General features: G+C 38.5%; 1 protein-coding gene across 19 annotated transcripts in view; it reads right to left on the bottom strand.

Moving 5' to 3' along the window:
- The window catches only part of EIF4G3 (eukaryotic translation initiation factor 4 gamma 3), a 354574-nt gene that overhangs the window by 2398 nt on the left and 338155 nt on the right, over positions 1 to 14021 (bottom strand). For all 19 annotated transcript variants that reach the window (XM_024982993.2, XM_015460874.3, XM_059880202.1 and 16 more), the window contains 4 exons: positions 13746 to 13844; positions 5389 to 5535; positions 1681 to 1762; positions 33 to 179 (listed from right to left, as the gene is read on the bottom strand). In XM_024982993.2, the coding sequence (XP_024838761.2) occupies positions 33 to 179; positions 1681 to 1762; positions 5389 to 5535; positions 13746 to 13844 (475 nt within the window). The remainder of the gene's footprint in view (positions 1 to 32; positions 180 to 1680; positions 1763 to 5388; positions 5536 to 13745; positions 13845 to 14021) is intronic.

The raw sequence follows: 14021 nt of genomic DNA, 5'->3' as shown, positions 1-14021 counted from the left end.
GCTGGGTTAACTGTAGCAAGAGGGAGACTTACTGGCAGGTTGATCAAGTTTTACTATTGATGCTTGTAGTGCATAAAGTGCTTGCAGTTCCTTCTCTGTATCTGAGTCTAGGTACTTGAGTAAGATCGGCACTCTCTGCTTGATAACAGCAGTGTCCACTCGGAAGGTCGAACAGTCGGCTGGAAGAGACAGAAGAACTGAGCATTAACACACACAGCTGTTTTCAGTTTTCTGAATCAGTAAGACATACATGACCCTGCAAGGAATTTTGAAACGCCAAATTTTCTAAAATTTCAATTAAAAACAAAACAGCTCTGCTGGATCTATTGTAACACTGCTGCTGTTTTATGTTTTGGTTGTCTGGTTGTGAGGCATGTGGGATCCTAGCTCCCCAGTCAGGCGTCGAATCCACACCCCCTGCACTGGAGGGCGAAGTCCCGACCACTGGACCACCAGGAGAATCCATGAAATTCTTCCCGAAACAAACAAATAAACAAAAGTATGGAGGGGGATGGATTTAGAGTGCTGGGCTCCCTCAAGACTAGTGCACTCGGTTCTTTATCTTTAATCATAATTAAACAGGGACAGCAGTCTCATGACATTCCAAACCATAAAAACATTAAAAAGGAAACTGAAGAGAAATTAAACAGAGAGTTCATTTAAATCTCTTAAGAAGGGTAAAAGAAGGGTAAAAGAATTAGAACCGTTGTATCATTACTAGCAGTTGTTGCTACTGTTCAGTCATTCAGTCCTGTCTGACTCCCTTTCGACCCCATGGACTGTAGCCTGCCAGGCTCCTCTGTCCATGGAATCCTCCAGGAAAGAATACTGGAATAGGTTGCTACTCCTTCTCCAGGGGATCTTCCCAACCCAGGGATCGAGCCCACGTCTCCTGCACGGGTAGGCAGGAGGCCTGAGCCACCAGGGAAGCGCCATCATCAGCAGGATGAGGACCAGCTGTGACAGCGGCAACCACCATCGGGTGTTTGATGGAAAATCTTGAATTATGAAGCTATCTCTATAATGATTCTGAACAACTTTTCAGCTGATACATTTTTTTTTTTCTATTTCAGTGACAAAAATGTGGACTTTAATCCAAGACCAAGTGGATGATCTCATGAAGTATTAGTAAAAACTACGTGCAGCTTGGACCATTTAGAGTCTCCACTAATCTGACTCCTGTCTATGTAATTCATAAACATTCAATAATATTGTCTTATCGGGTCAACATAAAACAGGAGAAATAATTGGTATTTTCTTTCCCCACACATGAATTTACATAAAGTGGCTTTTCTTTTGAGATTAGTGACACTGGACAAGAATATTCAAATTGTTCATTTTAACTCATGAATGGAAGGCAGGGGAGCCTTTGAATGTGGGAGGTGAGAAGTAAAGGAAAAGTCCACACAGCAAACAGCCTCAGGAGCAGGCGCCAGCTTCCCGCTGAACTGCGGAACAGAAGGCCCCCAGCAGCTCTCACATCTGGGCTCGCTGCAGGCAGAGCAGCTATCTGCGCCCGCGGCCCAAGAAGCCAGGCCTGGCAGACAGAAATGGCATTCACTTGGCACAGGAACTGAGCCTTACAGTGCAACTGTTAAAGGCACTATAAACTCTGACCCACGTCGTCAGCAGCTGACATACGGGGGATTTTCAGATGTTGCCTTCAGAAATACTACTTACCTATAATAGCTGCTTTACAGACGGCTGTCATTAAAGCTCTAAGGAATGTAGGTGAACTCATCTGGCTTTCATCTAGATTAGCCTGCAATCCAAAGTAAATAGAATAGTTAAAGGTACTCTTGGCACACCAGAGGTATTATTTTCCCCTAAACCAGGCTTCATCTTGCACTAAGGGCACACGAGATCCCGTTCAACTTTTTAGTAGAAATTAGTCTTCTGATTCACCAGGAAATACTGGGACCATCGCCAGTTCTCGCTGAAAGTGCGCCATGTAGCAGTGCTCTGCTTCCAGGGAGCTGACCACTCCGTATCCTTTATTCATTCAATTAAACAGTGCTGCGAACGACACACATCCGAAGCGCAACTGTTTAAAACCATCTTCCCTTTTCAATAAATAAGCCATCTTACGATGGTCTATCCAAATCTACAAAGCTGAAAGAACAACTACTCCTCAACTACAGAGATTTTAAGGCCGACTTTGCTCAGGAGTATGCAACTACGTTTAGCTGTGCTAACACTGCTTTTTCATCTTAATTTTATTGTGAATTAGAGGCTAATGTCCAGAATTACCTCAAATAAACACCTCAGGTACTGCTGAGATAACTGTTCCTCTTTTCTGAGGATGGCAAAAACACATATTCAGAGGTAAGTTAAATAGAGTAAATGAACCTCCACCTTATTTTTTTAGTTTACTTCTCTTAAGATCTTATCTTTTTGCTATAAAATACTACACTAAACCAGATAAGCAAAAGAAGAAAACACACAAACGCAGCCATTTTCTAGGCATTTCAAATATTTTCCAGAGTTTATGTTCCTTATGCCTCTGAACAGAATTAATGCTTATCTCAGCTTCTTTTAATAGCTTAGAATACCATAGCACAGCACAGTATTTTCTACTGAGTCATTTTTAAAATAACTGGCTAGGAAAAATTAAAAATGCCATTTAAAAAGGTATGTGTTAGAAACCTAAGAATTTCAAAGATATTTAGAGATCAGTTTAATGTTTATGAATTTTAGAACTGATGTAGATTAATGAGTATCTCTCTCTTTGCTGAATACCTAACCTCACATATATCACTTGGGAGGAACTGGTGGTTTCTTGAAAGCAGAGTTAAGAGGGGTTAACAAGTCAGATGGCCAGCTCTACAGGATACTGGCAGAGCTGAACACAGAGGGCCAGGCCACCTTTTGCTACTGATCTTGTCCCACAGGACGAGAAACATGTGGTGATATTGCTAATAGCTAAGGCTGAGAATAACGTGGGGTAAGAGCTACGTAGAAAAGATTTCATAATGGTTTATGTTTTATATGGTTTATGCTCGTGTACCTCTTTAAATAACATACAGGCTGAAGCCAAGGCTGGCCTAGCCCTGGAAATTACTTCTGCAAAGTCTGAACAATTATTTTTGAATAAATGAGAGAATAAAAACACACCATTACTCTTTGGCTCAACAATACTTTATAAACAGGTTTTAGAGCTATTTCAGCTGAGTATAAAATCCCCAAAGGATCAGATTTCAAGCAGAGTCGGAGAAAAACAAATTCAGTTCAGTTCAGTTGCTCAGTCATGTTCAACTCTGCGACCCCATGAATCACAGCATGCCAGGCCTCCCTGTCCATCACCAACAGCTAGATGTAATTACTGATAGATGATAACACTTCGAAACCATGTTGACTGTCTCTTCCATTTCAAAGAAACGAACTGTGTATCTTTTCTACCAAATAAAGCCAGACACTGTAATTCAAGAACAGAAAAGACATGAAGAAAAGTATCAAGAACACTAAAGATGAAGCAAAGATATTAACAAAAATGTGCAAGAACCGTAAGGAAAATGGGTCTGCTAACTGGAAACGATAAGCCAAGTGAGATTACTGTGTGGTAGGATCAGACCCACAGCAACAAGCACCTTCGATGCACTGTGCGCTCGGTGACCACGGTGACGTTTTTGTTTCCTTGATCCTTTTTCAAAATTCACCTTTATTAGGTATCATTTACATTCATTAAAATTTACCCTTTGTCTTATTTTTAAGGAGAATAACTGTTGGTCTGGGATAAGCTAAATAAAGACTACTATTTAAAAAAGCAGGCCCCAACGTGGATGAAGAGGTGAAAACAGCATCATTTGGCAATATATGAGAAATAAAAGACCAAACTGCTGAAATGAAAGAGAATAATGTTCAGTATGCAAATATTGACCTGACTTCTAAAACATAAAAGAAGGTATCTGAGGTCAATAATATACCAGAAAGCCTGATACTAATTCTATCCTAAAATCTACAACAAACTATCATATGAATGGTTTTAAAGTCTTACAGAGGAAAGAGATGGTTATGCTAAGAATAAATAAGGACAAAGAAAACCAACTCGTGCTAAACTACCCTCCTCTCCTTTTCTGATATGATCACCATACGGCAGCCCCGATGGATAGAGCTTTAACTTTTCCAGAGTTTAGCAAGACATCTGACAAATTATAACAGGTATTCCCTTGTAATAATAAACAAGTTAACAGCTGAAATGTCCACCGGGATGGCAATGAGATCTGGTCCTAAAAAGTATGCTGCTTTGTCCTTGGTCCTACTCTACTCACACACTTTGCCCATAACTTGAGTGAGTGCAAAGTTGACATAGTAATCAAATGCAGAGTGAAAAAGATACAGAGTGAAAAAGATGGCAAGCAAAATGGATGACCAAATTAGAATCCAAAATGTACTGACAAGACTTCTAAAAAAGTGTCTAATTTAAGAAGGTAAATCTAAATAGAACTAAATGTTTAAAACACTATTTTGGCTCAAAAATCAAATGTATAAGTTTGGCATGGAAGAAATGACTGACCTGTAGAACATAAATGAGTGAACACTACAAGACTGAATGGACTGGTCTGGGTTCACTGTGGTGAGTCTGCCAGAAGCACAGGTTAAAGAAGAAAACAAAGAACGCCGAAGCACCACCGAACTCTGTGCTGCTGGGCCACTGCAGACGAGCATGCTCAGTGCACACGTGCCACTCTGAGAGGCGTGTTCCAAATGCAGGTTATGTCTGTATGAGGATAACCAGACAAGGGCCTGGATACCAAGTTTTTAAGAAGGAATGAAAGAACCTGGAGGAGGAGTCAGGAATATATCCTATTGGCTATTATAAATTACTTAAAAAATATTCCCAATTAGGTGAGGTGATAGACTGTCCCAAAGACAGGAGGGAAAATAGGTTAAAAAAATTATAAGAAGCTTCATTATTTCTCAACGCCTGGAAATGGTTAAAGAAACAACAACCCATTAGAAGAACTACAAAACAAGAGTTATACAAGATGGAGAGAACTAGATTAGCCCCCTATGGCTTTCTTTCAACTGGGATTAGTATATGATTCCATGAAAATGTGCACAAAAAAAACACATCTACATAAACAAAAGTTAATATTTAAAGGAATACAATAACAAGTTAAATACAGACATGATCAATGGACTCTACAACACAAGATTTTAAGGTATGTTATGAAAAGGTAAGCCAGCACATTTCATAATAATTACGTATTGCTTATTAATTTTATCCAAGATAGTATCTAAAATGTGAGAACATGAGAAAGAAATGCATATTTTTGATGGTAAAATGTCGTGTATGGACGAAACTACTGAGAGACCCAGAAAAATGGCTTATGTTGTGAATATTTTTACTTGACTTTATAAAAGACTAAGAATCTTTAGTCTTTATACCTCTACCCAGTCAAAGATCTGTTCATCATTTGCCTTGTCCTCAATAATGAGTTTCTCGAGTCGCTTATACAGCTCTTCGGCAGAGAGTTCTTTCTTCAAAAGTGCTTCGGAGGAACAGGAACTGTCAGACTCTAAAAAGTCCAACTTCTGAAACATACAAAGTTAAACATATGAAAATAATTCAATATTATCACCCTGTGAAGAAAACAAAGTCATGGGCCATCTCTTCTATTTCACGTGGAAGCACAATGATTAGCAGAAGCCGTTCTGTACTTATGGTTCTGGAAGATTCTAAACGCATTATTCTTCTGAATATACCATTAGTTTTATACTGAGTATCTCTGATTCTTCTTAAAAACACGCTTACTTTTCTTCCAAAACATTCTGAGCTTCAGTCTTCATTTTCAATATGTCTGATCCACAATATTAGACTCAAGTGTACAGTACAGTGATCTGACTTCTGTATATACTGTGAAATGACCACCACGGTAAGCCCAGTCATTCTCTGTCACCTTACAAAGTCAGTACAATGCTACTGACTGTACTCTCCAAGCTGCACATTACACACTCCCATAACCGGCTTATTTGGTAACTGGAAGTTTGCACCTCTTGACCCCCCCTTCACCTATTTCACCTCTGCCAAGCCCTCTGCTCTGGCAACCACCTACCCCTTCGCTCCGTCTATGGGTTTTTATTTGTTCTGTGGCTCCCATGTGCAAGTGAAACCAGGCGGTGTTTGTCTTTCTCTTTGCTTATTTCACTTAACCTCATACCTGTGGGTGCTTCGGTCTTGCTCTCAGCTGTGACACAGCTCTAAGGCAGGGCAGGTGCACCAGCAAGGCAGCCTATGATTAACATCACTATCGCCACAGAGCAGCTGTCCAAAACTCTGTACCTTTAGTTTTGGCAAGTCCTTCAAACACCTCCTGACCATGCTGAACCCAAGTGTGAAAAATGATGCCATGACTGTTTAACTCTTTGGTGAGTATTAAAAAAAATCAATAATCAAAGTGATATTTCATTTTCTAGGGTATAAGACCATGAGGTATGTAAGTATGCTTTGCTTTATACAGCTTCTCCATGCAAAACCCATAACGATTAAAATACTAAACATTATTTACAAATTTTTCTCTAATATCATAGAAGACTCATATATATTCCGCTATCCTCCTTGGATCCACAAATCAAAAATTACCTGGAATTCTGTGAAAAAAGTTCATTGTTTTAATTATCTTTTGTACCACCTTTAAATAACATATTCCTATAAAGCTTCAGAAACATTATTCAGTATCACAATTTTTCTGATTCAACATTGATAAATGCGTTAACTATCACATTTCAATATACATACAAAATCACAAGATGATGGCCATAAGTTCTTTTAAGAACAGGCAACTGATTTTTCATAACCTGAAACACTCTCCAAATTTGTTTCAACATTACTTTAGATGTTAGGATACCTATACAGAATACCTCTTTAACCTACCCTACACCTACACAGACAATTGGAGGTCTGAGAGCAACGAACATTAATAGCAAACTTAAACATTAATTACACTGCTCCTAAATAAAAAAAATCTAAAAATGTGAAAGTGAGTCTTTACCATGGCTTAACGAAGTCAGAAATATCAATAACCTCAGATATGCAGATGACACCACCCTTATGGCAGAAAGTGAAGAGGAACTAAAAAGCCTCTTGATGAAAGTGAAAGTGGAGAGTGAAAAAGTTGGCTTTAAGCTCAACATTCAGAAAACAAAGATCATGGCATCTGGTCCCATTACTTCATGGTTAATAGATGGGGAAACGGTGGAAACAGTGTCAGACTTTATTTTTTTGGGCTCCAAAATCACTGCAGATGGTGACTGCAGCCATGAAATTAAAAGACGCTTACTCCTTGGAAGGAAAGTTATGACCAACCTAGATAGCATATTGAAAAGCAGAGACAAAAAGGTTCGTCTAGTCAAGGCTATGGTTTTTCCTGTGGTCATGTATGGATGTGAGAGTTGGACTGTGAAGAAGCCTGAGCGCCGAAGAATTGATGCTTTTGAACTGTGGTGTTGGAGAAGACTCTTGAGAGTCCCTTGGACTGCAAGGAGATCCAACCAGTCCATTCTGAAGGAGATCAGCCCTGGGATTTCTTTGGAAGGAATGATGCTAAAGCTGAAACTCCAGTACTTTGGCCACCTCATGCGAAGAGTTGATTCACTGGAAAAGACTCTGATGCTGGGAGGGATTGGGGGCAGGAGGAGAAGGGGACGACAGAGGATGAGATGGCTGGATGGCATCACTGACTCGATGGACGTTAAGTCTCAGTGAACTCCGGGAGTTGGTGATGGACAGGGAGGCCTGGCGTGCTGCAGTTCATGGGGTCACAAAGAGTCGGACACGACTGAGCGACTGAACTGAACTGAACTGAACTGAATGAAGTCAGTGGTGAGCTGTGAAGTTTAGCTTGTTCACTGGAGAGAAACATTTATCCCTCAGAATCCCTGTGTTTCTGTGCAAGCCATCTAATCTTCCTAGAACCTAGGAAGGCTGGGCTTCAAATTTATGGATCAGCTCATCACTATCTCTTATAGAATGTACTAGGGTTCCCAGAAAAAGGGCATTACATCAGCCATTTTAGAAGAAAGCTAAAAGTCAAGGTAAGGATGGCCAAGTTTTCTGAGGCCTCATTTTTCTGTTTTCTAAACATTTTTATAAATAACAACATTATGCATAGTTGACTGAGTTCCTCTCTATGCTCAGTGCTTCTTAAACATTCTTTTTTAATCCTCATATAAGTTCTGTAAGACAGATATTATAATAAGCATTTCATAGGTAAGGAATCTGAAGCTTAGAGAAATCAAGTAATTTTAAAGTCTTAAGTGGGAGAAAACTGGAATCTGAACCCAGGTTTATCTGACTTCAAATAAGGGGGCCACACGTTTTCCTTTCTCTTGTACACAATCCTAGAAGCACAAACGCTGGGCCTCACGGGAATTCCATGAGAAATCATCCTTATGCAGCTGCTTTCGTAAGTTATATCTTTATTCAATGTATGCCCATTAACACGTATTTATTATTTTATGGATTTGCCTTTTAAATCATCATCATTCAGTAAACAGAAAGGAGTTATAAATGGAAAACAAAGCACTGCTGATCTGTATTTATCTGTGGGTCCCCTTTGCCAGTTACCTCCATTTCTTTGCATGGCTGCGGGTTATCTCCTAGTGTCCCTTTGCTTCAACCTGAAAGGCTCAGTTTAGGACGGCAGGTCTAACTAACTTAGTCTTTATCTGGGAATGTCTTCATATCTTCCTCACTTTTGTAGGAAACATTGCAGATATATTAACAGTCTTTAAATTCTAGAACTTTAAGTATATCATTCCAATGTCTCCCACTATCATAGTTTCTGATGAGAAACTGGCTGTTAATTTTATTGAGGCTTCTTTGTATGCGATGAGTCACTTTTCTTCTTGATGCTTTCGATATTTCTTCTTTGTTTTTGTCTTTGAAAAGTTTCACTGAATCTTGTGAAACCAAGTTTATCCTGCTTGGAGTTTGCTGAAATTCATTTGGGAAATTTTCAACCATTATTTCTTTAAATATTTTCTTCTGTCCCTTTCTCTCTTCTCTGGGGCTCTGTTATGATATACCGACATGCTTGATACTGTCCCCTAAGTCCTTAGACTCTTCATTTTTCTTGATTCTTTTTTCTTTCTGCTCCTCAAACTGAGTAATTTCTTCTTTTAAAGCCTTTTATATATTAAATGGATTAATTTTTCAATATGTATTATAATTAAAAGCTTTTTAAAAAATAAACTATAGGGACACTTTTAAAAACTCAATGATATTCAGTTTCATGTAACAATGCCAGAAATTTCATTGGGAAAACAATTAATAAAAGGTGTATCTGCAAATATTAAAGATGGATTTTCATCATAGTAAATCTGTGTTGAATCAGTGATTCCTGACTGAGCAATTTCAACTGTGCTGCTTTATCTAAATCAATCATTGATTGATTCGTCTGTTCAAACCTGCTACTGAAACATTCTAGTTAATTTTTCATTTCGGCTGTTGTCACTTTTCAGTTCCTATTTGGTTCCTTTTTATAATTTCTACCTCTTTACTGGTATTCCCAGCTTGTTCAGTTCATCATTTTGATTTCCTTTATCTCTTCCTCCATGGTTTTCTTTAGTAACTGGAGCACAGGTAAAGCCCTTGTCTAGTAAGCCCAGTGTCTGGGCTTCCCCAGGGATGCTTTCTGCCAGTTTCTTTTTTCCCTTTGAAAGAGCTGTATTTTCCTGTTTCTTTGCATACTTTACAATTTTTTGTTGAAAACCAGACCTTGCAATGTACTAAGTCTTGACATCAGATTCTCTCTTTTACCTAGGAACTGCTGATGTTGTAGTTATGTGTTAATTTAGTGACTTTCTGACCAGGACCATATTCCTTCTTTTGTGTGGTTACTGAAATCTCTGATCCACTATCTCCGCTGTCAGCCAGTGACTTTTCAGAAATCTCAGTGACCATCTGGATCCGAGGAGAAAGAGAGAGGTATGGCGGAGACTCAGATGTGTTCAGTTTAAGCTTCTGTAACAGACCCCGTCTGAGAAGCCGCTTCAGAATGAGAGGTGGAAACAACATCCAGGTCCTGAGATGGGTCCCTGGTGAAGTGGTAGGCAGATTAACAGACACAGCACCAGTCTTTGCAGGACAAGGTCGTTATTGCTCAATCTGGCACCAGAAAGACAGAACGACTGTCCTTTCAGCTATCTACCACAGAGCTGGAGGCTGCTAGGTCTCTAGGCAAAATTCCAAAATCCCTGAAATTTACCACACTCTTTTTCCATCAAGCATTGTCCTGGTTCTGGTAGTGCATTTGTTCCACTCGACTCCATAATTTCAAAATAGCTGTTACTAACTGTCCCAGCTCAACAGCTGTTTCAGCAGAGGGGCTAACTCTGGATCTTCTCATTTCTTCATCTTTTCTACATCCATACATTGGTTTTATAATTTTAAATTAACCTTATATTCCTGTGACAAACCTACCTGGTTATGATGTATCGTGTTTTTTGTTGTTGTTAGATGTGACTTGTCCAAATTTTGTTGACAACAAATTTAGTCAACAAAATTTTCTCTATGTTAATTAGGAATTAGTCTATAGTTCTCTTTTCTTGAAATGCCTTTGTTTAGTCTTGTTATCAATGTAATGCTGGCCTCATAGAATGAGTTGGAAAACGGTCTCTCCTGTTCAAGCTTTGGAAGAATTAGTATGAAAGTTTTGCAAAACCGGCATTACTTTTTCCTTTAACGTCTGGTAGAACTCATCAGTGAACTCATCCGAGCCTGGAGTGTTTTTTGTGCGGACATTTTTAACTACTAAAATTTCTTTCATACTCATGTTATCTGTTTTTCTTCTTGCTCTATTAGCTTTTTCTTGCTCAAGAAATTTACTCATTTCAACTAAGTTGATGTGTTTATGTTATTACGTGTAGAATATGTACAATGTCACCTCTCTCATTCTTTTTATTAGAAATTTGTGCCTTATCTTTTATTTTTCCTGCTTAGTGTAGCTAGGGGTTTATCAACTTTATCTTCTCAAAGAACCAGCTTTTGACTTCAGTGACTCTTCTTTATTGTTCTTCTCTTTCACTGATTTCTGCTCTGATTTTTGTTATTGCCTTTTGAGTTTTATTTGCTCTTCCTTTTTCTAATTTTGTAAGGTTAAAGCTGAAGTTAATGATTTGTGATCTTACTTCTTTTCTACATCAGGTGTTCAGTGCTAAAAACTTCACTCTAATACTGCTTCAGTTGTATCCCACAGATTTTTATGGGCTGTGTTTTCACTTTCATCCAGTATAAAATATTTTTAAAATATCTTTTATGATTTATTTGACTCATGGGTTATTTAGAAGTGTATTACTAAGTTTCTAAATATATGTTGCCCTTCTTCTTCTTAAAGGTTAGCTTATTTGGAAGTCAACTCTAGAACAACTCATTTTCTCAGTACTTTAAAATTATTCCACCATCTTTTATTGTCATTTTTGTAACACTTTGATTGACAGTATACAATTGGGTTTTCATTGTTGTTATTACAAAATTTGTTTTTCCTTTGGAGATAATATGCTTCTTCTTTCTAGCTACTTTAAAATCTTTTCTTTTTTTCTTTCTTGATATTATGCAGTTTCACTAAAATGTAACTATTCTATGTGGTATACATATGCTTTCTACAGATTCATGTATTTTTCAGTTCTGGAAAAGTCTTAGCCACAATCTCTTTAAATAATGACTCTTCTCCATTCTATTTTCCCTTTTAGGATTCCAATTAGACACATTACAGACTTTCTCTTTCTAGCCCCTAAATTTTATTAACATCTATCAGAATTCTCCCTAGTTTCTTCTCTTTTTATATCTGCCCAATCATCTTTGCTCCTTTTTGTGACTCTTCTTTATAAAATAGTGTTATTTTATGAGTTGCTGCTAAGTCGCTCAGTCATGTCCGACTCTGTGTGACCCCATAGACGGCAGCCCACCAGGCTCCCCGGTCCCTGGGATTCTCCAGGCAAGAACACTGGAGTGGGTTGCCATTTCCTTCTCCAATGCATGAAAGTGAAAATGAAAGTGAAGTCATTCTGTCATGTATGACTCTCAGTGACTCCATGGACTACAGCCTACCAGGCTCCTCCATCCATGGGATTTTCCAGGCAAGAGTACTGGAGTGGGGTGCCATTGCCTTCTCCGATATTATGAATTATCATTCTATTATTTCAAGTCTCCACAGTCTAAATCCTGCATTTATGGCCTGTTTACTCTCATTCTTGGTTACTTATTTCATTATATGTTACATGAACTCTAAGTGTTAACTCATACATTTGGATACTGTTAATTTGTAGAAAATAAGAGGTAAGTTGAGTGTGTTTTCTCCAAAGAGCATTTTGGTTCGGTGCTTCGTGGAGCTGGGTTACTACTGAACTAGGGCCATGTCAGCTTCTTCTGGACCTTTGGGAGCACTCCAGGTGGGATTAGGCAACGTGCCCTTCACATGTGCTTGTGAAGAGAAGCCCACCAGGCTTCTCTGTCCATGGGGATTCTCACATGTGCTTACTGCTCAGAATTCAGATTTCATCTTTGGCTTTTCCCCCTGTTATTCTTTTTGTTACTTGGAAGTTTTTTCCATGTTCTATGATCCCAGCAATGAAAGACAAATTATGCCTCATGTAGGCTTTTATTATCATGGCAGGAGTGCTCCTTAGTATATCTAGTTTAAAACCAAAAGAAAGCTAAAATCCACTGTGAATCTAATGTCTTTATCCAACTTAAAATATACATGCTTTAAAATCATTTTCAGATTGCTTTATTATTTTCTTTTAACCTAAGAGTGACTTTTTTCTCCTTATTGCTGAATTTGTAGGCTATCTTAGCAGTTATTTTCCTCAGATGTTTTAGGATTTTGATTTGCAGGATAATTTTGAGAAGAATTTTTTTTTGTTTTAGGACCAGATTGTATCGATTGTGGAGCCTTCTGCCTTATTGTGGATTTCTGGATCCAGTTACTAAGTCAGTAGGCAGCTTAGCTAAGGTTCTGTCTATAAGACTGTACCTACCTTCCTAACACTTATTTATTGATTTTCCACTTAGTGACATGCAGTAAGCCTGTCTCCAATCTTGTACCTTGTAAGGGGCTATTACCCTACAGAAATACCTTCTGACTTGTCTCTGCTTTCAGACCTAGAGCTCAGAAGACCTGCAGCTTTAGCCCTATCACTCCTGCTTTATTTATCGATTTCATTCCTGGTTCATGGACACATGTAACTTGTTTTCAAAATGTGTCTAATTTCTTAAATCTTTATTTTTTATCTATCATCTAATGAATGCATAGACAAAAAGCCATGAGGTTGTTAAAAGTTCCCAGATGAGAACTGTGATTGGTTCCGTCCGACAAGAGATCAGAAAATATTTCTCCTTAGGAAACACGAGTCTTTTTGAGGGTAAAGTGGCCTTAAAGTATAGACTTAAAATGACATCTTGACCATGATTCCTATTTTGGTCTAATTTTAAAAACTGGGGGCTTCCCTAGTGACTTAGACAGTAAAGAATCCGCCTGCTATGTAGGAGACCTGGGTTCAATCCCTGGGTTGGGAAGACTCCCTGGAGAAGTGAATGGCTACCCATTCTAGTATTCTTGCCTGGAGAATTCCATGGACAGAGAAGCCTGGCAGATTACAGTCCATGGGGTCACAAAGAGTCGGACACAACTGAGCAATTTTAACTTTCACTTAATAACTGGAATATTGATGTAATTACTTTTATCTCCTCTAAGAAACAGACCAACTACTATCAAACAGGAGGTATAAACCTTGCTCCTACTCACCTGCTCCAAGAGAAAATTATGTACATCTTCCCCTTCTGGTAAAAAGTCCTTCCAGCTGAGGTCAGCCTCCCTCCATAGGGCTCCCACTTTCTTATGGCTCTAAAACAGAGATTAAGTTCAGTTCATTTACTTCTACATTGAAAGGAGGAAAAACAAGTCAAGAGTGCAAAACTGTGAAGGCTAAAAAAACTCAAACTTTTCCTTGTGTTGACATGAAGTTAATTTCTTAGGATTCTCAGCTTTTAAGCTGAGATGTCTAAATGTACATAAATGTAG

The sequence above is a fragment of the Bos taurus genome, chromosome 2, assembly GCF_002263795.3.
Source record: "Bos taurus isolate L1 Dominette 01449 registration number 42190680 breed Hereford chromosome 2, ARS-UCD2.0, whole genome shotgun sequence".
NCBI classification, from domain to species: Eukaryota; Metazoa; Chordata; class Mammalia; order Artiodactyla; family Bovidae; genus Bos; species Bos taurus.
This window is presented reverse-complemented; position numbering and strand designations above follow the sequence as displayed.